Raw genomic sequence first — 24,887 nt, forward strand, 5'->3', positions numbered from 1 at the left:
TCTCTGACATTTTAGTAGCTTGGGATGAGGAGAGGCAATTTGATATTCTAAAACATAAGATCTTTTATCCTTATCAAATATTTTGATAAAGAGGGAGGGGAGGTTTTGCAGGAGTGAGAAGCAGGGAAACTGAGGCAGGACTGGGTCAGGATAATTATGAAAACAGAGCTGTGGTATAAGTTGTTTGTCTTTTGTTCTCAAAGATGATCATGATATTTGGGAGATAATGCCATGACATCTGAGAGGTGATGAAGTGACATGGAAGCGAATTTGAATTGAAATAAGGAAGGGCTGTACAAAGTCACCAGCTTCATTTTCTCCTTTACATCCATCTGGGTCCAGTAGCAAGATATAGATCAGGATGATTGGAGATGGCCCTGAATGCATTGGGAACTTTTAAGCTAAGGTCTTTAACAGATCTCAGTTTGACTGTGGCAACCACCCATTCAGTGATTAAAGCTAGGTAAGGAAGAAATGAGGCAGAGACAGACCTTTTTACAAAGTTCAAAAAAATTCAGTATGAGAGGGGAAGACCCTCTAGTTTCTGACCCAAGCGGAAACAACTACTATTTACATTCACTCTGAAACAATCAGAGCCCAAACAAAGATGAACTGGGACAAGTAGTATACAAACATAAAATTAAACCTTAATTTTAAAAGTACATATGTCTCATTTCCCTGTCAAATATCTTTTCTGTACAATAAGCCTCCAATGAAGTTGATAGAAACTTTGTAACTGAAGAGATACAAACGGGTTGATGGAAAGAACAGTCTGGCCATCAGTTACTGGTTTTTAATTTCAAGCTTTCTTAGAATTTTTGTTCTGTACTCGCAGTGCTCCTTTTCTGCCTCCTCCCTCTTCAGTTTTGTTTGATTCAACTGATAGTACATTTCTCCACAAATTCTGTGAGATCCACATTATGATAAGCCAGTTATTTTTGAGCTCATTCTAACTGATTAGCTATTGAGAGCTTCTCTCTTGTAACTTTCTCCACTTGAGCTTCTAGTTGAGCCATATTCTGAGATAAGTTGAGCATCATTGTTCCCAGGTCTTCCTGTTTTTTTTTTTTTTATCTGTTTGAATACTTCTTTTTCATTGAATTGTTCTTGCTTGACTACAAGTTCCTTTTCAAATCAAATTTTCTCTCTCTCCAGCTCAGTCTTTAACAGTTCGCACTGAATTAAACTTGCTTTTTTTTCCAAAGTTGGCTTCTTCGTTCACAACAGCATGTTTCACTTCCAAATAGGTACTGAATTCCATTTGCTTCCATCTCTAACAAAGTCTTGCTTATTGCAATTAGTACAGACGTTAATTCATCTCTTTACTTCGTCATTCTTTCAATTTGTCTGCACATGAGCATTGGTATGGGTGAGGACAACTTCATGATGAGAACATTTTAAACAAAGACTGCCAACATGGTTAGAAATTGCATGAAAAGATTCTTGTATAGAGCCTTTGTCTTTCTTTGAAATCTTCATAACTTTTCTGAGATTCAGATATATCTTTGCTAAGAGACTTGACTTGAAAGTCTAATATTTCATTCTTTTCTACATAAATAAGTTTTAACTTTTTAGAGGAATTCATAAAGATTTGCTCAATCTTCTGCGTTGCTAATCTGGATTTCAAGCACTCTGATTTTTTTCTAGCACTCTAATTGATCTATAAAATTATTTTTAGTTCTTAAAAAAACTCTTGCTTCATCTTTTGTAGGAATTTTAATTGAACATTTACCTAATTTGTGTTTTTCTTGTAGATCCTTTGGGGGTTATTTCTTTTTAGGGTTTTAGGGCTTGAGTTTGTTATCATGGTATTTTCTCTTTATGAGGGTATTTTTGTTTTGTTTGCTCATTTCCTTCCTAATTTTGGACTTTGTGTTAGGGTCAGGGTTGGGTTCAGAGTTACACAGCTAAATGAAGAGGTAAAATAGTCACCAGGAGTGGTAAATATGAAATACATTCAGGAGAGCAGTGGAAAGATTATAGTTAGCCGGGAAAGGAGTTTTAATAATTAACAATGGAAAAGACAAGTTCCCCAGTGGAACTCACAATTAAGTAGGAGGAAGGGAATACATGCCATGAGAAAGGAGTAGGACATTAACTAGCAGGCTAAATCCATGGAGGAGTTTAGCAGACTAACTCCAAAAGGAATTAGCAAGGGAAGGAGATAATACCATTGATTGGCAGGCTAACCTTAAAAAGGACTTAGCACCCCAAAAGAGTTAGCTATAACAAGTATTAAGACATCATTGGGCATGGGGGAGGGGTGACAAATATTAAAGTCTTAGCAGTACTTTAGCTTTCTCTGTTAACCACATCACTGCTTGCTTTGTACTTGCTCCTTACTCAATATGCAGCCTAAGGCCCTTGACTATGATGTAGTCCTTACCCTGGACTACCACATCTAGGAGCAGATTCCTTCACTAATCTGTACTAAATCTATTACCTAGAACTGAGTAGTAAATATTAGTTTCTAGTTGATCCCTATTCCTGTTTTCTGTACAAGATCAGACCCCTCTATGCCAGATCTGTTGCATTGCACTGTGCCCACCCTTGCCCAGTCCCTGAGTTGGAATGTCCTGCATGAACGTGAATCTCACTGTTTTCTTATGTTCATCTGGGTGATAATTATGATTTACTGTAATTTTTTCTTACATTTCCTGATCAGCACTTGTGGTACAAGGCCCTAGAATGACACAGTGAATAGAATTCTGGTCCTGGAGTCAGGAAGTTAAAAATTTTTTTTTAGTAATTTTTCAGTTGTGTCTATTTTTTTTTTTATTTTTTTTATTTTTTTTTTTTAGTTGTGTCTATTTATGATCCCAACCTAAGTGGTCTGACATTTCCTTCTCCAGTTCATTTTACAGATGAGGAAACTTGAGTCAAACAGGACTAAGTAACTTGCCCTTAGTCACACAGCTAGTAAGTATCTGAGGCCAGATTTGATCTCATGAATTTGAGTCTTCTTGACCCAGGGCCTAACATTTTATCCATTGGTGCTACCTAGTTGCCCTGGAGTCAGAAAGACAAGTTGATATCTCTCCAAGTCTTTTCTAGGCTAATTCCTTCAACTGATATTTAGTAATAGAGTATAGTGTATAGTATCACTACAATTCAGAATGTAAAACATGTAAGATTATAGTAATTCTTTCAGGATGTTAGTGTTTGTGTAAATTTTTGAATTCAACATTTTAGAGAATCCTCTTTCTTCCATTATCTGAGTTGAGTTTTCAGAAAAGTTCTACCTGTGGTGTGGAGGTGACCTTAAAAGTTTGCCTTTAGTGAAGGCTGTGCTATCTAGTATAAACTCTGGCAGTTCTAAAAGAAAGTTAATAATGGCTTTGAGTGCGAGTCTAGTGAGATACTATTTTTGCCATCCAGGGATTTAGCCTAGATAAATTCATATACTTTCATATGGCTCCCTGCCTCCCTTTTTCCTTCCATCCTTCCTTCCTTCTCTCCCTTCCTTTCTTCCTTTCTCCCTTCCTCCCTCTCTCCTTTTCTTCCTTTTTTTTCGACATGCTCTGGAATACTTGATTTTTTTTTTTAACTCTTTAATGCCTAAAGAGAGTACCTTTTGAAGAGAAATGCATTGATTTCTTCTTTAAGAGATGGAAACTTACATCTTTAGAGTGTATTTGAAAGATTGAAAAATCTTTCAAGATTTTTTTCATTTGAACAAAATAAATTTAGTCTAGATCCATAAACATTTGTTAGCTCTGGAAAAAAACTAATAAGAGTTAGTAGGTCTCTTAGAATATCTGTTGACTTTCTTTGGGTTATGAAGCAATGTAATAGAATAGAAAGATTATTCACCTCAGAATTCAGACACTAGGCCTCAAAAATTTAAAGTTGCTTCTAGCTCAAGCATAGCATGCTTCTATATTTCTGTGATTCTAAATTTTCACTATTACTGGAGTTAGGTAATGACCATATTCACTTTATCTAGCATGAATTGCAAGAAGAGAATTAGTGTGAATCCTGATGCAAAGATTTCTTGGAATTTGGAAGAATGAGAAAAAGTTTCTTGATATCTTGTGCTTTTTCTCCTTCATTCATCCCAGCATGATGATCCCGGGTAATGCTGCAGGGGTGGCAAAGCAGTTTCTTCGCTGTATCTTCCATCAGTTAGCACCCAATGGGATATTCCCACAGCTGTTCCAGAGCAGTATAAAAGGTATTTTTTCAGACATTTAATATGTGACCAGTGATTCAGATCTGAAACCCTACTAACTTGGATTGCTGTCTTTCCAGATGGGAGCTTTTTAAGAACCTTAGCTACATCTCTCATGGACTTCAATGAACTTAGTTCCATTGCTGCTCTCAGTCAGCTGTTGGAGGTAGGTTTTGCAGAAAGACAATTGAAATCTTAACTTAAATTGTAGAACAGAAGGAGCAATTTGAAATTACTAGTACATGAAAAAAATCAATTTCCTTTTCCTTGAAAGTTTTCACTCCCTAACTTGCTTAAAACAGATAGTGTATGTATTCTCTTACAGAGTGGGGCCTTTTTGAAGTCTCTGGCTCATATTTGATACTTGAAGATGGATTTAGGGAATAGTGGTTAAGAGTATAGCCCACTTATAGAATGTCTTAGAACTTGATAAATACCTATTATATTCAAATTCTATTCTGGATAGTAAAACAAACAATAACAAAAAACAAAAACAAAATTTGTTCCTGTACTCTTGTAATTCATATTTGATATTTATGCTACTTAATGTAACACATTTTAGAGTTAGAAAAGTAGAAAGAGAAATCAGAGAGGTATGGACTATCTTCTAGCTAGAGGGATCAGAGTAAGTTTCATGAGGTCAGTAGGCTGAGGCTATAGAAACTGGTAATCTTTATTACCATCCTAAACTTGCCCTTACATTTTGTCTTGAATTCTTTGCTCTGAAGTTGCCTATCTCCTTAATAAAGGAATGAGGCATCCTGGTGTTCCAGGATTAGTATTACCTCAGATTCCTAATGAATAATTCTATTTTGGCTCTAATCTAAAGGGGTCTTTCTGATGGAAGCAATAAAAAGCATATCCAGATTATTCTTATCCCCATTTTATATAGAGAGGAACTGAAATAGAGAAATTTAAATGATATGCCTAGGGTTACATAGATATTAAGTGTCTGAAGCAAGAGTTGCATTCAGGTCTTCTTGAATTCAAGTTCATCATTCTATTTATCGACTTGGTGCAAGGTAGGCTGTAACCAGAATAAGATCCAAAAAGTAGAATAGTATTACTATGATTGAGTTTTCCTCTTTTCCTGTTTAATTGATTTAGGAAATACATATTGACCACCTTCTAGCACCTGAAGCAGATTGTCATAAGAAACAGGGAATAGATTTATTCAGTGTGGCTTCAGAGGGAAGACTTGAGGAAAATGAACAAGAGTAAAGTGGGCAATTTCAGTCTAATATAAGGAATAATTTTCTGATAATCAGAGTTCTGTAAGAATGGATTGTACCACCTTATGAAATGTCACTAGTTATGTTAGAACTGTGACCAGTCTTCAGGGATATTGGAGAGTGGATTCACATCTCATGGACTTAGGTGACCTATAAGTTTCCTCTGCCTGGTAATGTATGAATCTCTGGTGGGGATGGTCAAACTGTTGCCCTTAGTATTCAGAGTTGAAACTATTTATACATATTCTAACATAAGTCTATATTCCTCTACTTTTTTCATACTAGTATACTCATTCACTCTCTTGCCAGTGTCTGTTATGACCAAGATACGAATTTATGAGATGACTAGCTTCACTGCTTAAAGCATTATCTGCACCCTTCAGTAATTAAGGAAATCCTTGGGCTGGAGGAAAGGTTATCCTTACCAATATCAGAAAGACCCAAGACTAGAGACAAGGGGATAAGGAATAAAGGCCAGGCTTGTTGATTGCTTTTTTTTTTTTAATTGTCTTTCCTCTTTTAAAAAATATGTCATATTGTTACCAGTCCATTTCCTATGGACTGCTGATATTGAAAGAATTGTTTCAAGTGGGTAAGTTAGTTGCTTAGAATTCAAGGCTTAGGGAATCTCCTGAAAAAGAGGAAGCCCAAATGCAGGGACATGAGAAAAGTTGATGTAAATTTATGTTCAGAATACTCTCTTTGGACCTATTTGGATTGTTGCCACCTTTTGCTGAGTACAGATTTAAATAGTTAGAGCTTATGGACTAGAACAACAGTAATTGGAACAAAGGGGTTAAAACCCATGACTCATTAGCCCTAAGCTCTAAATAACTTAAATGACTATAGATTACTATGCATATTAATTCAAGGTATACTATTTGGATAGATTCATAATCTCATTAGCATCTAATTCAGCAGTTGTCTATTGAGTGCAAAGATCATCAATTAAAAAATATTTTCTTCATCCCTTTGGTTTTGTTTACATAAATGGGTAGGACAGTTTTGTTTGAATGATTGAATATTACACTGAGGAGGCCTTCTAGTGTTCTGAGACTCCATGTAATCCATACAAAATCATCTACTGAAAGAAGCATCTATAGAACCTTTCCATCAACAACTAATCCCTCTTCTATTTGGATTTCTTCTTTCTCTGCTTCAATTGACTTTTGGTGCTCAGAACTGGCCCCAACTGGATGCTGTATTTTTCTCTTCAGGCTATGTCAAATGCTGTACAACCTCCCACCTGCACAGTGTCCTATATTGGTATTGTTCCATTCCCTCTGCTTCTCATTTCTCTGGCATTAGCAGTTTGGCGCTTTGCTGCATTGATGCTTCTAGATTAGAGTTCTCAGTAGGCTTTTACTCCTGAAGGGCTATAACTAAACTGCCTATTGAGTCATGAGTAAAATTCTGTGCCTGGACACAGAAGCTCTATACAGTACTAGAGAAAAGGGGGAGAGAGTTTAGTGTGTAAGAATGAATTTTGTTGTAAGCTTCTATTGGGTCCTTGGGCCTCTATGACAGCCTTATTGTCAGCAGTATGGGAGATGAGGAACAGGTTCTGAGTGATCTCGGGGTCAATGAATGTCAGTTCAGGTTTCTTTTTAAACTTTCATTTTGAATTTGTTCTAAACAATTTAAAGTTGCTTTATCTTTGGCATACAATTTCTGTTTTGGAGAGGTTTAAGAGGTCATGGGGTTCAGAGAAAATGTCTAATCCTACATCTTGTTGCTCATATAACATGGAAGTTCCTATATCTTTTTTTTTTTTCAAAAAAATCTCCATGGAAATATAAAACTTATGATAATCTCTAGATAACTTCTACATAAGGCCTTAAAAATGTTTTCTAAGCACTTGAACATAGAAATTAGAAACCGAAATGAGTATGTACACATTCAAGATCTTGTTGCTCTTTCCATAGCCTCCCTAAGACTTAGCAGCAACTATCTTGATACTTTGGGCCTTTACAACTTCTATCCAGAGGCAGTGCTAAACAGATGCCTGCAGTCTACTTTGGAAACAGGTGAAAAGCCTCAGAGGATAGACAAAGAGAGACACCCTAATTCTATAGCTGATCTAAAACACAGGCAGCTTGGATTTGTTGATTATCAGTGGAGATTTGTTTTCAAAGCAGGCTTATTTTCCTCCTGCCTCTGAATCCCCACTCCATTATTCTTTGGGGGAAGGAGTATATTTTATTCTTTAAATGCTTGGCAAAAATCCTTGCTCAGAGTAAGTGCTTAATAAGTGTCTGCTGAATGTATGGATACACCTTAGGTCTCTCTTTTTTGTTTCTGTTTAATTTTCTCTCATTTTCTTTCCCTGACTTTGGGTGATTTTGTGTTTGACTAAAGTTCTTTGATGCATCAGTATAAGGAAGTGCTCTTGAATTCTCAAAGAATTCTCATGCTATTGGAGCACAAGCACAACTTCTTTACCAAGAGGGAAGCCTTTAGATAAATGTCATATGTCAATTATCTAGGAGTTAGCTTTACTAAGTGGAATGAAGGTATCACCAGATTAACCACCAGGTAATGAATCATTTTTGTCACAGCAACTCATAAAAACAATCTACCAAGCAGCAGAGGAATTACAGTTTGTGTTGGTGGTAGAACCCATAAAATGATGGTTCCTTGAAATATTGAAGTAAGTTAGTAATTGTTGGTGACTTAAAAGAATAGTTGTAAAGCATATGATACAATGTATGCATTTTTAATCTTTCAGAAGCTCAGAGCCTACACTTTTGTATTTTCTAGGGTTTGAATAACAAAAAGAATTTGCCAGCAGGGGGTGCCATGTTACGCTGCTTAGAAAACATTGCCACCTTTATGGAAGCTTTGCCAATGGATTCTCCGAGCAACCTCTGGACTACCATCAGTAACCAGTTTCAGACTTTCTTTACCAAACTGCCTTGTGTGTTACCTCTAAAGGTATGAAGTGACTGATCAGGTTTCTTTTTAATATTTTGCTATTAATTAGAATTCCCTTAAGACTCTCCAAGGCATTCATTCCACTTGAGTGAATTGGTCGAGTCTTGTGATACCCCAAAATCAAGAAATAGAAACCTTATTAGTAAAATGTTAGTGTCATGGAAGGTTCCAAATGAAAAATTTTACTTGGCAAAAAGCAGAGAAAATGATTATTTGCACTTTCCCCAAGCTTATGAGGTGAAAATGATCTATTTCAGTTTTCCTTAGAGTTAATAAACAAGCAAAGGAGTATGTCTATCGCAATGCTTCTTAAACTGCTACATGGACTGAAATTCCATATGGGGTCAGCCATATAACTGAATGTGGGAGTCATGAAAAATTTGGTGACAGTAAAAGGTATCAAATATGTCCACTAATTCTTTATGTAGAAATAAACAAGCACATCTATCTAATTAGTATGCAAATTTGCATTCATGTTTTAAAATAAGTTTCCTTATGACTTATTATCAGCAAATGTTTGATTTGTATACTTATTATATACCTATATACTAGGGTCATGTAAAAATTTCTCAGGTGAATGGGTGTCATTAATAAAAAGAGTTTAAGAAGTCACAGTCTTTAGGTTGTGCCTGTTAAGAGATTTATTGCTGTAGGTGTTATTAGAAAGAATAGTGATTGTTCTCTAAAGATGCTGCATGTTGCCTTTGAAAATGTGTTGAATTGAAATCAGATGATCTAACTCTTTCTCTTTGAGCCTGTATGAAACTGAACAAGCCACATTAAATCTCGGTTTCTTCATTCAAAAACGTGCTTGAACTAGATGACTTGTTTCTTTCAAGTGTTGTATTTTGTGGCCTTGTGAGCATGGGGAAACTAGGATAATGACCATAACAGTGCTTGATCACGTATTCATCGTTAGAACAAATGATATATATATATATATATATTTTTTTTTTACCATTCTGTCTGCCTTACTTCTCTCCAAACTTCAATGAGAAGAGGAGAGGTAACATAATATAGTAGATACATACAGAATTGAAGTCAGGAAAAACTTAGTACAAGTACTGATTCTCACCATACTATTTGTGTAGCTTTGTGTAAATCACTTAACCTTTCTGAGTCTCACTTTCCTCATCTGTAAAATGAGGAGTTTGGATTATATTATGTTTAAGGCTCCCTTCTGCTCTATGACTACGAGACTATGATTGCATGATTAGAAATTTGGAACTCCCAAACAAAATTTTCATAAAGGTTCTTTTATGAAATACAAACATAATAAAATGTGAGAATTGGAAAGAACCTCAAAGATAAGTCTAAGCACATAGAGGAATTGTTATGAAGTGATATGAATTGACAATTGCTTGAATAGAAGGGGCAAGAAAGAGTAAGGAGTCAAGGATGACACTTTGCTTATAAGCCTAAATTATTGGGAGGATGGTGGTACCCTTGACAAGTATAAGGAGGATAAGAAGAGGGGAAAGTTTGAGGGAAAAGATAATGAATTCAGTTTTAGACATGTTGAATTTAAAATGTCCATGAGACAACCAGATGTTGTCTCATCAGAAGATGTCCAAAAGGCAGTGGAAATGTGAGAGTGGAGATCAGGAAAAGATGTTAGAGCTGGAAAAATATATCTAAGGATCATTTGCATAGCAATGATAATTGAATCTGTGGGAATTGATGACATCAGCAAAAATAATACAGAAGGAGATGTAAAGATCCAGGGCAGAACTTTGGGGGATACCTGTAGTGTAGGGGTAACCTGGATGAGGATCTAAGGCAGAGGAAACCGAGAAGGTGCAATCTGTCAAGTAGGAGATGCATCACAAAATCCTGGAGAAGAGAGTATCAGGAAGAGGACAATTATATCAGAGATTGTAGAGAGAGTCCAAGACATGAAAGTGAAAAAAAGTCATTAGTTATGACACTTAAGAAATAATTTTTAAATTTGGAGAGAGAAGTTTCAGTGGAATGAAAAGATAGCAAGTCAGACTTCAGGGAGTTAAGAATGAGAAAAAAAGGAAGTAGAGATACCTATTGTAGACAGTTTTCTCAAGTTTATCTAGGAAAGAAAGAACTGTAGGAAGATAGCTAGTGGGGATGAATTGTTCAGGAGATGTTTTGAGGATGAGGAAAACATGGGTGTGTTTGCAAGTAGTGAGGAAAGAGTCAGTAGATAGAGATTGAAGAGATAAGTAAGAGATTTAGTATGATGAAAAATGAAATTACTATATCTGCCTTCAGATAGAATGGGATTAAATGTGCATGTAGAGAGGTGTCTTTTCTTGGCAAGGAGGAGGGCCCTTTTGTGAGACAAAGGTAAAGGAGAAGATGATGATCAAAGGCATCTGAATGTTATAAGATGAGGAAGAAGAAAGAAGAGAGAACAGTAATCCTTTGAGATAGATGCTTTAAATATCCTCTTTTTACAATTGAGGGAATTTAAACACCTCATCATCTTTATAGAGGTAACTTTAGTTTCTCCAAAGTTGTGTCAATAAAATACAAGGTCTGATAAGCTCTATCAAACTACAGAGGAATACAGAGCTGACGATGCATGGCCTATTTTGTTTATGGATTAGTGTAATTCTGGGGAGGTTCATTGTTAGGCTGGTCAAGGTACGTTTCAAAGATTCCTTTATAGAGGTGTTGCACTCTTCCTTGGTGGAGGTAGCATTGAAGTATGTATTATTGTAGATCTTTATTTGTTCCTCTGAATGTGAAATTCTTTTAGTTTCTGTAATATAAAGTTAGCAATATTTTTGTTTGTAAAATAAAATATTTTGAAGATCTGTTGGAATTCATGTCAGTTATTGATTTTCCTTTATGTTGAATAGACATCTAGTTCCATTTCATAACACTATAGGATTTAGAACAAGAGGGAACCTTAAAGATCATCTTGTCCTTTTTTTGTATATAAGAATACTGAGGACTTGATGGGGAAGTGACTCTTCAGGATCATACTGGGTATAAAGAACTAGACCTAGGATGATAAAACTCCTTCTTTGGTTATAGATATGGTACTCTTTCAATTGTACTACCTGATAATCATACAGATAATACTAACAGTGCTATTAATCCATCTGGTAGATAGATAGATAGATGGATGGATGATGTTTCAGGGGACCATTTAGGAGCATTTAAATCAATTAAAGACTGGTTTGGATAGAGCCAAGTAGAAAAAACAATATCTAGACCAAATGAACTGTTCAGTTGCCTTTTTCTGTCCTTCACCACCAAGACAACATGGATTTTGAACTCCATCTACCTACTAGTTTTCAGGGAGACAAAAATACATGTACTTGAGGGGACATTACAAACAGTTTGAAAGACACTACCATAATTCTTAATTGAGGGGACAGTTTAGGATCTTGAAAAAGGATATACAAAAAAACAAATGTCAAATTAACTCTGGATTGAAAGAGAAAAAACAAAACAGTTAACCCCAAAAGAAAGTACTTTTGATCTGTGTGAGTTTTTGAACTTTAGTAGAAACAGAACAAGATGAAAAGCACTGTACTGAGACCCTCCAACTCATTGTTGCTGACAGTATATTATCTTTTATTTCCACATACAAAGAGATGCTTCATCAAAAAAAATCTTCTCATGCCTTAGCTCCATCAGCTTAACATAGGTAGCCAAAAGATAATAAAGTGTTATTTATAGATAGAGGTAAAATTTTATTTTTATAAATGCCATATAAGATACTGACCCATTCTTTACAAAATACTTCCCTATTTATCTAATCCCTTGTTAACTCAGTGTTATTACTGTTTTTTTTTAAAGCTTTCAAACCTTTTGGAATGCCTATTTGATGTCCCTTGGCTAGTCCATGTCCATGTTTTTGTCTCCTCAAATACACTAGTAGGTTAATTAGTGAGGCATGATTTTTCCTTGTAAAAATCATTCTGTCTTCCATTAAACTTAGCTTTGATGACTATGAAAGGAAGCAAATGCAACAGAACTATTCTTTGAAGCTGAGGATTATTTATTCTATTTATATGTCTAAGCCCACAGTGGTTCTCTTAATTATGGGAGAAAGCCTCTTCTGAATTAGGTTAGCATTTTTCTTCAAAATGACACATTTTATACCTGTTAGGCTATAATGTAAATTTAACATGTAAATTTATTTCTGGCTTTGGACTATATTAAAGATAAATGACCAATTCATTGAATAAACTATTATTTCTTAAAAGTAACAAACTGTTCAGGAGCTTTGATATTGTATGATTTTTTTTTTAAATCAGAGAATTATTTTTTAAATGGATGGTTAGAAGGCAATAATGGAGGAACTATAGGTCAAAATTTTCTTAAGCTAAAATTAATGCTTAAAAGGACCAATTTTAGTCACAGAGAATAAAGGATAAAGCATGTTTCCCTTTGCCTGGTAAAGAGATTGTGGGTATGGAATGATGTATGGCTCAGTTTTTTCAGTGTTTGAAAGGAGGATTTTATGAGGGATGTGTTGGAAAATACTGTGATATAAAAAACAAATGATATCAATAATACTTTAAATTAAAAAAATAAGATGAATGCTCATAGAAATACTAAAACAAAACAGGACAAAAAAGGTATTGATTTTGCCCTTCTTTCATTTTTGGTCAGTGTTCTTTAGATTCCAGTTTGAGAATAATGATCTGCCTCCTGAAGATACCTACCACCAGTGCTACAAGGGTATGTTCTTAATAATGATAATAATCATAAAAATAATGATTGTTCACATTTATGTCATGCTTTCCAATTTACAAAACACTTTTGCTTCCAATTATCTCACATGGTCCTCAGAACCACTCTGTGGGAGTAAGCAATGTTAGCATTATTATTCAGTTTCACAGATAAGGAAACAAGTCTGAAGTAGTTAAGTCAAGGTCACATGTCTGTTTCTTCTTCAAAGTCACTTTTTTTCTAACAGAAAGTCCAGTGTGCTTTTTTCTCAAATGTATGATTGTAACTTTATCTAAACATTATTTTTGTGTTAAAAAGCCAATGTGGGGCCATTGTGGATCAGTAGTAATTGTTTATTAAATGTCTCTTTTATACCCTTTTGTTTCTTCCCAACTTGGAATTGTCATGATGGTGTATGGCAGAGTCTGTGAAATGGTTTGTTGTATTTCAGTTATTACTTAGATCTCTCTACAATGTTATTTCAGTCTCCATGACTATTTTGGATTTGAGGAAGACATAAATATGGGAGGGATAGGCAGCATGTTGCTCATTTCAAGAGTTTCATATAATTGAGATCTGTTCTTAGAAGCCTCTCAGTCCAACCTCCTTATTTTGCAGATGAGGAAACAAAGAGAAATGACTTTGCTGGGGTAGGTAGAATCTTCAATTCAGGACCTTGATCTCTAAATCCAGAACTCTTTCTACTTTACCCGTGATGTCAAACTCAATTAGAGATGGATCCCTGTGGGCTGCATATTGATTTAGAAAACCATAAATTAACATTATTTCTGTTCTATTATATTTTCATTTATTCTATTAAATGTTTCCCAGTTACATTTTAACCTGGTTCTTTTGAAGGGGGCAGCATGTAAAACTTCAATTTTTCTTTGCATGCCACCATACTATTTTGCTTGTAGGAACATAAAAAATAATCTTTAAGTATTTGAAGATTTGTCACCTGGAAGAGGAAAATTGTTCTGTTTATCCAAGATGCCAAATTTATGGAAATTGAAGAGAGACAAGTTCCAACTTAAAAGAAAAAAGAGTTTCCCAATAATTAGAATTATCCAAGAGTGTAACAGATTATTTTGGGAGGTGGTAGGCTCCTCACTAGTAAAAGTTTCATTGGAGACTGAATATCATAGAGAAGATCCTTATTTTAAGTCAACTTCAGCTATATGATCTCTGAGATCTCATCTTCTCTGAAGTTCATTGATTATGTAGCATGCTTGTTGTAAGCATAGGTCATATTTGGAAATATTTTGAGATCAATACAAATGTAAACTAAAGCAGTTCTGGAATCTAAAATTTTTGAGTAGACTCATAAAGATAAAATCTTTAACTGGCTCAGAGTAAATGACAACACTGAATGTATATCCTTTGATCAATAAATATTTATTCAATACTTACCATACCAAAACTACTATGCTATATGATGTGGGGATACAAAGAAGTACAAGAAGTTTCCTATCTGTCTGGGAAATTGATATTTAAAACTCCAGTCATTAAGAAACAAATAAGAGTTAATACATATGTGTGTGTGTGTATGTGTATACATACATACATATATATATATATATATATATATATATATCTGTAAAGTTTTTATAGTAAAAACAGTTTTTAAACCTCTTTTACATGATTAACCTGTTGACCCTTACTATAGATTTTTGAGATAGGTAAAATTATTATCCTCATTTTATAGAAGGAGAGGTTGAAGCTCAAAGAGGATGTATAATATCTCTCAGGTAATTAGCTAGTAGGTGAAACAACTAGGATTAGAACCTAAGTTTTCTGATTACAAATCTCATGTTATTTCCTTTATACCACATAGCTTCTATCTTCTGCTTGTTAGGAGTTAATAACTGCCAAATGAGTGATATGTATTTGTCATTAATACTATAGATATAAATATATCTAGATAGCTCTATAGCTATAGATAGCTGGATTGGTCAGAGAAAACATAATGGAACATAACTTTAATGAATGAATGGGATTCGGATGGAGAATGGTTGGGGAGGACTTTTTGTAAACCAATATGTCTCCCAACTTTTATATTTCTGCTTGGTAGTACCAACACATTCCCAGTCACCCAGAGTCAAAGCTTCAGAGTCATTTTTGATTCGTGTCTTTTCCTCCTTTTTATATCCAGTTAGTTGCTGTCTTCTTGTCTATAATAGTAGTTTCTCCCCTCTTTAACTCATGCTTAAACTATACAACAGGCTTCTAAATAAGTCTTTATGCTTTCAATTTTTTCCTTCTCTAATCTTGGCTTCACACATTTGTGTCACACAATACACAGATCTGACCTCTCTGTTTACTCCTCTATTCATAAACCTTCAGTGATTCTCTATTGCCAAAAAAAAAATCAAACCAAACCAAACCAAAATACAAGCGGTATTTAAGGTTAGGGATAAGAACAGGATCTCTGATTTCCTTGGTACAGGGAATTCCTGGATGAGGAAACTTTTGGGGGGTTTAGGGTCTAGTATAGTGTTTAATACATATTAGACAATAAATAAATGTTGTATCAAGGTATTACCCTGTCTGCCTTCATGAACTTTGAAGAGGTTATTTTCTGTCATATATTAATTTCTCTATCTTTTGAAATTGTTTTCTGTTTTTATGATCTACTTTAGGCATGAAATTTTCCCTAAGCCCTATTGCTGAAAATGACCTCTTCATTTTGAGTTTTCTTTCTTTTTGGGCTTTGTGTAAATCCTTCCTTTGTATTTATCACATTCTAACTTGTATCATATATATATATATATATATGTGCATATATATATATATACATACATACATACATATATATGTATATGCCCTCAAATTTGGCATAAGAGCTGTCATTTTTCATCCTCTCCAAGAACAGTGCTTGGTAAAGGGTAAATATTTAATAAATGTTAGTATTCTCCCTCTTGAAATGACTTTATATTATTTTGTATACACTTTGTAGTTATAGATTTGGTTACATCTTGGGTGCTCCATGTTCTTGTATCTCTAAGAGAGTAAGCTCCTTGAGGTCAAAAACTGTTTTGTTTTTAATTTTATGTCCTCAGTGTTTAGCATAATGCCTTGTATGTAATATTAGGCACATAGGTTGCGTGTATATGTCCATATATTTGTATATATACATGTGTATTTATGAAGAAACATAATTCAACACAAGATGGCAGACATTCCTTTTTCATTCTTTCATTCTAGTCAATTCAGTTCTCTGATTCAGAGTTTTTCCAGCTGAGCCATGTTGCCTGTCACTTCTGAGGGTGGGTTTGGAAATGATGTCATAGAAAAGAATTGAATTTCTTCCAAGCAATAGCAATGATAGATTGCTGTACTTTCAACCACTGGATGAAGCTGCATTTCTGATGTCTAATGCTTTGTTTCTAGGATGCATTATAAACTTGGAGGCTCTTGCCTGAACAACTTTTTGCCTACAAAGATAGCCTTACCAGCTATCTTCCAAGCTAAAAATTATGACTTATTACAGCATTGTAAGATTTTAATTCTGTTTTATTTTAAAGGAATCAACAATTGATTTTTCTTCAACCATATCCCATTTCAGAGTCTGCTGGAACCATTTTCAAAACTTCTCAGCTTTGTCATTCAAAATGCTGTCTTCACGTTGGCCTACTTGGTGGAATTGTGTGGCTTATGCTATAGAGCTTTTACTAAGGTAAGGAAGAATGTACAGTGTGCCAGACTGTGTTGAAAAACTTCTTTCATCTTAATGTCAAATCCTAGTTGAGTTATTTTTTTCCCTTAAATGTGAAGAAATTATTAAGTCTTTTGACTTTTGTTATAATAAATATCATTGGAATGAAGCTTTTATATACATTATACTTAGTCTGTATTTTGAATATTTTCCAGTTAGTTTAAAAAATAATAAACACAGAGGCAGCTAGGTGGGGCAGTGGATAGAGCACCAGCCCTTAAGTCAGGAGGACCTGAGTTCAAATGTGGCCTCAGACCCTTAACATTTCTGAGCTGTGTGACTCAATTGCCTCAGCAAACAAACAAACAAAAACCCAACCTAAAAAACACTTATTATGTGTGAGACACTGACAATAAAAAAGAATAGAAAATAACATTTCCTAGCCTCAAGGACCTTAATAATACAATTTGTATATAGATAAATAAGCACAAAATATATACATAGTAATTACAAAGTAGTCTAAAAGGAATAAGGAAAGCATTATTAATGAGGGAATTAGAAAAGGCCTTTTGTAAAACCAGCACAAACAAAAAAAGGGGGATTATATTGATCAACTAACAAGAGTTATTATCTTATAGAATTGGCAATGTGCTAGGTGTTTGTGACATAATATGACACAATCCCTACTCTCTTTGTATATCTTAATAAGTAAATAGAAAAGGAGAAAATATTATGAACAGTCTGGAAAAGAAAGCAAAATAGAATGCAAAGTGATGATGATGATGATATATTCATATTGCAATTTTTAGCACTTATTTGATTCTCATACTAAATCCAATGACTCCTTAGCTTTTATCCTTATACACAATTCGACTGTTTTATAACATTTGAAATTGTTAAGTAGTTCAGATATTATTATATGATTGGTAAGTAACATAATTGAATTAGACATAGTAGTCATTTATATACACCTTTATAGTTTTCCAAGATTTTTTCTATATAATTTCATTTAAGCCTCATCATTTCTCTATGAGGTAGGTACTGTGGGTATTTTTATTTCCTTTTTTACAAAATAAGATTGGAATCCACTATACCACTATACCTCATCCTCATCCTCCTTCTCTTCATCATCATCCTAATAATAATATTATCTAACTTTAAATTGCAGAATTCTGTTTTTTTAATCTTGTTTTGCTCTCCTAATAGCCATGTGAGAGAAGATTTCACTAATATATTTGACAGGCTCTTATATATCTTTGGATGCTAGTAGAGTAAGGTGAATTCAGAATTGGATGAACAACTATACCAAAAGAATGTCAGTCATTTGGTCAGAAAACATTTATTAAGTGCCTATTGTACACCAGGCTTTGTGCTAAGCATTGGACGTACAAGGAAAGGTAAAAGAGAGTCCTGGATCTCAAAGACTTCACAGTCTAATGAAGGAAACAATTTTAAAGTAACTATATATAAACAAGATACCTAAAGGGAAAAGAGGACATGGTCTGCAAGCAAAGGGACTAAGATTAAGAAATATTAGGAAAGGTGGGATTTTAGCTGAGATTTGAAGGAAATCAGAGAATCCAGGAGGTAATGAAGAATGATAGCATCCCATATATAGAAGACAATTAGTGAAAATGCCCAGAATTGAGAAGAATGTCTGGTTCAAAAAAATAGCAAAGAGATTAGACAGTGTCCCTCTGCTGTAGAATATGTATGGTTGTGTGAAGCAGGTGGTGTATGGTATTAAATATAAGAAAACTGGAACAATGGGTGATAATAAGGGGTTTGATTGTTTGATGTTTATTAAACCTGCGGGCGATAAGGAGCCATTGAAGTTTATTGAGTGGGGAAGGGTGGATGACATGGGCTTAAAGAAGACCACGTTTACAGTCGAGTGGAAGATGGATTGGAAGGGGAAGACTTGTGGCAGCAGGTTGTTCTAGTCTAAGTGTAAGCTTGGAGTGGGGAGGTTTAAGTAACAGTGTCACTCTGGAGGAAGATCTCTAATATAATTCCACAGTACTCCATCCTTGACCCTGTGCTATGTAACTTTTTAAATGAATGACTTAATTATACTGTTTTATTTATTTTATTAACTTGATTAGAAGTGTTTATTTTATTAATAGCTGGAATGATTAAAATAATAAGAAGCATGAATATATGCTTATCACATTCATAAATGGTCCACATTTGGGAAAGATAGCTGATACATAGGTTGAATAACAGAATTGGGATCCAATAAGATATTGGCAGACTAAAATGATAGTCCAAATGATAGCTGCTGACATTTTTCCTGAAATTTTATGGTTTAAAAGGTACATTATAAAAATCATTGCATTTGATTCCCACAACAACTCTATGAGAAAGGTCATATTGATATTATTATCTCCATTTTTTTGGATGAAGAAACTGAGGTTCAGAGAGGTTAAAAATCATTGCTATAGTCACCCAGGTAGTTGGTGTTAGAGGAAAGATTTTAGCCCAAGTCTCTTAAACTAAGTCCTGTGTTCTTTATATTTTCTTATGCTACTTCTTGACTAGTATCTGGTGATCTCTAAGTTTCTCCTACTTCCAAATCTATGTATGATCTTATGATCTTAGTTTAAAAAAAGAAAAAATATAATAGTAGTATGTAAAAAGTCCTCTTTTTTAGGTTTAAAAGTCAGCTGTCCAATTATAACAAAAATAGGAGAATGGATAGAAAAGCAGTTTGTATGAAAAGGATCAACTCTGAAATGGCAACCAAAAAAAAATGAATGTTCTTTGAGTGGCACAAATAGAATCACAGTATGCCATTTGAGATAATGTTTTGCCTATTGTATTCTGTCCTAGTCAGACCTTCTGTGGAATATTATGTTTGTTTTTAGGATCCAAATTTTAGGGAGGACATTGAAAAGCTATAGTATATCTAGAGAAGGATGACCAAGGAAGATGAGAAGATTTTAACTATGATAAATGAAAAAGAGAACAATTTCAGGGGAGCGTGGGAAGGGATGTGATAGCAATATTCAAGCATCTGAAATCTGTCATTTCCACTTCAACTCTGAGATTCTATGATTTCTCCATTTTTGTTTTGTAGAGGTTTAAGTGACCTGCCCAAGGTCACATAGCTCACAAGCAGAAATTCAAAGTTAGGATTTAGGATTCTGTTTTCCTCAATACCAAAAGTCTAGACTAAATGATCTCTTCTTGTCCATCAGATACTTATGATCCCATGAATAATTTATACATCTACTCCACATATAATTCTTTTATTCTAAAGTAGAAAAATATTGGCTTGTCATTTATAAAAGCCTGTGGATAAAGCTTCTTAATTCACATCATTGATTTCATCTACCCAACTCTGGCTTTTGGGCTCTAAGATTATAATCTCATCTTTTGTTATCTTGCCTTAATAGTCTCTCAATTTCATTATCTTGACCTCAGAGAAGTGTTTGCTTCCCCCTGAGAAAATGGAAAACTACTGCTTACATGAAAAATAGATGCAGAAACATTGTTGGGGTGCTTTAATATTATTCTAATGAAAAAAAGAAGGCAGGGTAGAAAGAAGAGCTTTTATGTTTGTGAAAATAACATATGAAGTTTGCTGTTCCTAGTTCTAAAGTTTTCCAAGTTTTTTCTTAGTAGGGTCTCTGTTTCTGCCCTCATCTATAGACCATGGAAAATGCTCCTTCACAAGGGAACCTTGTTAACCTCAACAAATGCTAAGAGTTCTTGCCAAGGGTTTCTGTTTAACCCTTCTGTATTTCCTATTTATCTCTTCTCTGCCTTTTTTTCTTCTTCTCCACATTATGGTCTTTGTGAATGTATTCATATTACAGGAACGATGGGATTTGGAAGGATTCATGGGAGTAATTTTTATAAATCCCTTGCAGATTAGGAAACGAGTCCAGAGAGGGAAGTACTAGTACTAAGTACTCCTAAGTCCACAAAGGTAATAATTAGCAGAGCTGGGATTTGAATGAAGTCAGACTTTCCATCATCCAGGTCCAAGTGTTCTTTCCATTTTGTCAAGATATTCTTTCTGCCTCATGAACCATTTCTGTAATTTACTTCCATACTGCCAGTAGTAATACAAAGCTACACACTAGGCTCACTCTTATCTTCTTTTTAATCTCTTCTTAAAATTTCCTTTCCCTCCCTTCCTCTTTCCCTCTTTCCTTTCCTCCCTTCCTCCCTCCTTTCCTTCTTTCTTCCCTCTTCTTCCTTTGCTCTCTCCTTCCCTTTCTCTTTCTTTTTTGTCTCTCCCTTCCTTCTCCCCTTCCCTGCCTCCCTCTTTACCTCCTCTTTCTTTTCCCCCTCCCCTCCTTTCCTCTCCCCTTTTCTCTTTCCCTCCCTTCCTTTCCCCTCTCCTCCCTTCTCTCCCTTCTGTCTCCCTTTCCTCCTTTCCTCTCCTCTCCTTTCCCTTTCCCTCCCCTCCCTTATCCTCCCCTTGCCTGGGCTATTGTACTTACTTCCTAATTGGTCTTCCAATCCTTTCTTTTGTCTAGTTCACTTAGCTAACTTCCAAAACAATATTCCACAAATGTTTATCTGATCATATCACTCACTCAGAAATCTTTGTTGGCTCCTTATTGTCTGTAGTGTAAAACACATTTCATTATTTAAAGAATTTAAATTGCTCCCACTTTTTTCCTTATTATCTCTCTTCATATACTCTATATTTCAGGCAAGTTGGCCTAATAACTATTTTTCACATATAATATTCTATCTTCTAACTCTCTACTTTTGCATAAGCAGTTTCTACCCCCCTCCTCCATCCCAATGTCTGTAAGGCATTCCATATAATCTCTACCTTGTAGAATCTATGACTTTTTTCAAAGAACAACCTTTCCTCAGTCCCCCTACTTCTTAATTCCTTGTTCCTTTTGAAATTACTTTGTATTTATTTATGAACATACTATATCTCCCATTCCCTCTGATCTTCCACAGAAAACTGGTCAGGGACTGTGATATTTCTTTCTTTCTTTCTTTTTTTTTTTTTTTTTTTTTTTTTTTTTTTTTTTTTTTTTTTTTTTTTTTTTTTTGTATTTTGACTATAGTCATAAAGCCTTGTATGTAGGAGGAGCCACTGTAGTAAATGTTTTGTTGAATTGAACCAAAGGATCAAAAGAAAAGATTCGGAAAGAATCTATGTAAATAAGGCATTGGGGTAGAAGAGAAGCACAGAATTGGAATCAGAAGCCTGTAGGTGCCATCTCTCTGCCTCCTTAGTTTCCTCATTTCTAAAATAAGAGAGTTATGGTAGGCTCATTTGTGAGGTCAGGAATAATTGGAATTTTCATTTCTTCTCAAGGATCTGTAGAAACATTCTCTACAAATGGGGATGGCTTCCTATACTTAAAAATATTTAGGAGGTAGTTCTTCTACTTTTCCTGGGTTGATCAAATTACATGTTCTTAGTGCTTAAAAGACTAATTGAAATTAACTTTTTTGGATGGGCATATTCTTTTACAATTTCATTTTTCCATTCAACTCAATAAGCAATTCTTAATACATCCTGTAGCCATGTTTTTCATTCCTGACCTATGCATCTTGCTGAAGCACTCTATGACATTGGTCTATGCTAAGTGAATTTTTAGAAACCTTGTTCTCCCTTATTTTGTTTTTGTTTAGGAACGGGATAAATTCTACTTGTCTCGTAGTGTTGTCTTAGAGCTACTCCAAGCTCTGAAGTTAAAGTCTCCTTTGCCAGATACAAACCTACTACTGCTGGTCCAGGTAGAGTACTAACTCGCTTCTACTCCTTTTCATGATGCCCATGCATGTTTGTAAGAATGAAGATAGCAGGACTGTAGGGTTAAATACTGTAGTTCCTGTCTTCTCAGTGATAGAAAATAAAATGTCTTATAAAGAATATACTCTGACTATTACTCTGCACTGATGTTCATTCTTCCACTTGGCTTAATAACCAGGACATTCTTGTCCTGCCAAATGTTTGGTCAAATTGATTTTTCTTTCTCATTCTCAAATGGGTCGTAGGATTTTAGGGTTGGAAAGGAGTGTAGAAGTCATCTATCAGATTTATTCCTGCCTTTCCAGCCTCACTACCACCAGCACTAGCTGGTCCAGGGCTTGATGCCTAGATTACTAAAGCAGTCTCCTAACTGGTCTTACTCCACTCTTTCTCCTTTCCAATCTATCTTGTGTGCTGCTATAAGAATAATTTTTCTTAAGATTGATTATTTTATGGAATCACAGGTTCAAAAGAGAATTTAGAGATCATCTGGTCTCAATCCCCAACCAAAGCATAAAATCCTGTCTACAACATCCCTTACAAGATGTTATCCAGCTTCTGCTTGAAGTTCTTCAGTATTAGGGAACTCACTATCTCCCAAAGCAGATCATTCCACCCATGGATAATTCTTATTTTTGGGTAGGTTTTTCTTATGTTGAACTGAACTCTATCTCCCTATAACTGCTCCCTTTGTTCCTAGATCTTCCCTCTGGAGTCAAGTCAAATAAGTCTTATTTCTTTTCCATATAACAGTCCTGAAAATATTTAAAGGTAACAATCAAGTCCCCAGGTCCTTTCCAAGTCAGATATCTCTAATTCCTTCAAAGGAGCATGATAGTGCATTTTTTTTTGTTTTGTTTTACTTTTTAGTTCCTTTTGATGATTTCTACCATAAAAAAATCTAAACTCATCAGTCTGACATTCAAGGTCATCTTTTATCTTGTCTCAACCTGGTATCAGTTCCTACCATCCTCCAACGTATTCCCTTTGTGGTAATAAACTGATCTCTGCTTATAAATTAATGAAGAATATGTGAGTATAAGGACAATGTGATGGCAAGATTTCCAGATGTCTTGTCACATGTTCTGTAATCCCTAAAATATTTCAAAAGGATCAGATCTTAGATTTTTCTTAAAGGGTAGAGTTTAATAACAAAAAGGCAAAATATTTGGTACAGAGGAAAGAGCATTGGCTTGTGAGTCAAGAGACCTGAATTGCAGTCATCTCTTTTCTCATAACTCACTGTGTGCTTTTTTTCCAACTCCCTGGGCCTCAGTTTTCTAGTTATCAAGGAGAGGGTTAGATGACCCAGGGAAAGATGGAAAATTCCCCAAACATCCACATGTGTTGCCAGAACTGAATATAGTGCCTACTGGAAAAATAATTTTTAATTAGCCTTGAATAGATAATCATTGGCCTTTTCTGTCCTATGTTACCAAAATTGTGTAGTGAATAACTGGATATAGGCTCAGGAATATGGTATTCCATTCCTATCTGTGTCCCATACAACTATGTGACCCTGGGAACTAACTTCTCTGAAGTTCAGATTCCTCTTTTATAAGAAATAATGATATTTATATAAACTCACAGTAAACACTTTAAGGCTCTCATGAGTACTAGTGGAAATGTTTATCTTTAAAATCACAGGAATATAGACTTGGGAGAAAAGTGGGAAAACTTCGAGCCCCAAGCCCTTTATTTTAAATAACAAAGAAACAATGGCTCATCTAGGTAATGGTTTGCCCAAGATTATATCTTGTTTGTGGAAGAATAGAGGTTTGAACATAGGTCTTCTCACTCTAAACTCAATACTCTTCTCTTTATGCCATAATTCGGAAGTACTATATACATGTGAAATATTATTGTGGATATTCTTAATATAATTTTGTGGGGACTAGCACCCAAATCACTGTTACCTTTGAGTAGAAATAACTTTTAATATCAAGATTTCCTAAAAGTTAAACAGGAGAAACATATGACCAGCAAAGGGAAAAGAACTTTTTATTTTGCAGAGGAGCCTAGAAGGATTTAGGGGTAAAGAGGCTGGCTGGCAATCCTAGATGTCCCTTTTACCTGATAGCTTCAGAATTCTGGTCATTCTACATCAGTCTGATTTGGGGGTCCCTCAAAGAAAATACAGGCTCTGAAGTTTCTGTCCTTCAGACCTGTGAAGGCTTCTGTGACTTGAAGAGGGCAGGTATGTATAGTGAATCTTCTGGCTTTCCAGAGCCCTGTGCTGTGGTTGCTTGACTATGAGGTCCATTAGTCAGTTCTAATAAGCACTTGTCAGGAGACAGCAATGAAACACTGACAGTCTAAATTACTCAGTGGTTAAGAGAATCCTGAAAACAATGATTATAGCATCAAGGCTAGATGAATAAATAACAAAAAACAAATTAGCTTCAGAAAAGAAAAATAATATTTCTTAATATATTCATGCATGCAGTTTTGGAAGAGATATGCACTTCCTCTTTTCTTGGGTGAATTTGCATT

The 24,887-nt window shown here is 34.9% G+C and overlaps 1 protein-coding gene across 11 annotated transcripts in view; it reads left to right on the forward strand.

Moving 5' to 3' along the window:
- Positions 1–24,887, forward strand: part of UNC79 (unc-79 homolog, NALCN channel complex subunit) — a 300,682-nt gene that overhangs the window by 236,303 nt on the left and 39,492 nt on the right. For 10 of the 11 annotated variants that reach the window (XM_031952318.1, XM_031952321.1, XM_031952322.1 and 7 more), the window contains 6 exons: positions 4,062–4,174; positions 4,252–4,337; positions 8,164–8,337; positions 12,943–13,011; positions 16,568–16,678; positions 22,274–22,378. In XM_031952318.1, the coding sequence (XP_031808178.1) occupies positions 4,062–4,174; positions 4,252–4,337; positions 8,164–8,337; positions 12,943–13,011; positions 16,568–16,678; positions 22,274–22,378 (658 nt within the window). The remainder of the gene's footprint in view (positions 1–4,061; positions 4,175–4,251; positions 4,338–8,163; positions 8,338–12,942; positions 13,012–16,567; positions 16,679–22,273; positions 22,379–24,887) is intronic. The other variant, XM_031952320.1, reaches the window with a different exon arrangement.

The sequence above is a fragment of the Sarcophilus harrisii genome, chromosome 2 (assembly GCF_902635505.1).
Source record: "Sarcophilus harrisii chromosome 2, mSarHar1.11, whole genome shotgun sequence".
Taxonomy (NCBI): Eukaryota; Metazoa; Chordata; class Mammalia; order Dasyuromorphia; family Dasyuridae; genus Sarcophilus; species Sarcophilus harrisii.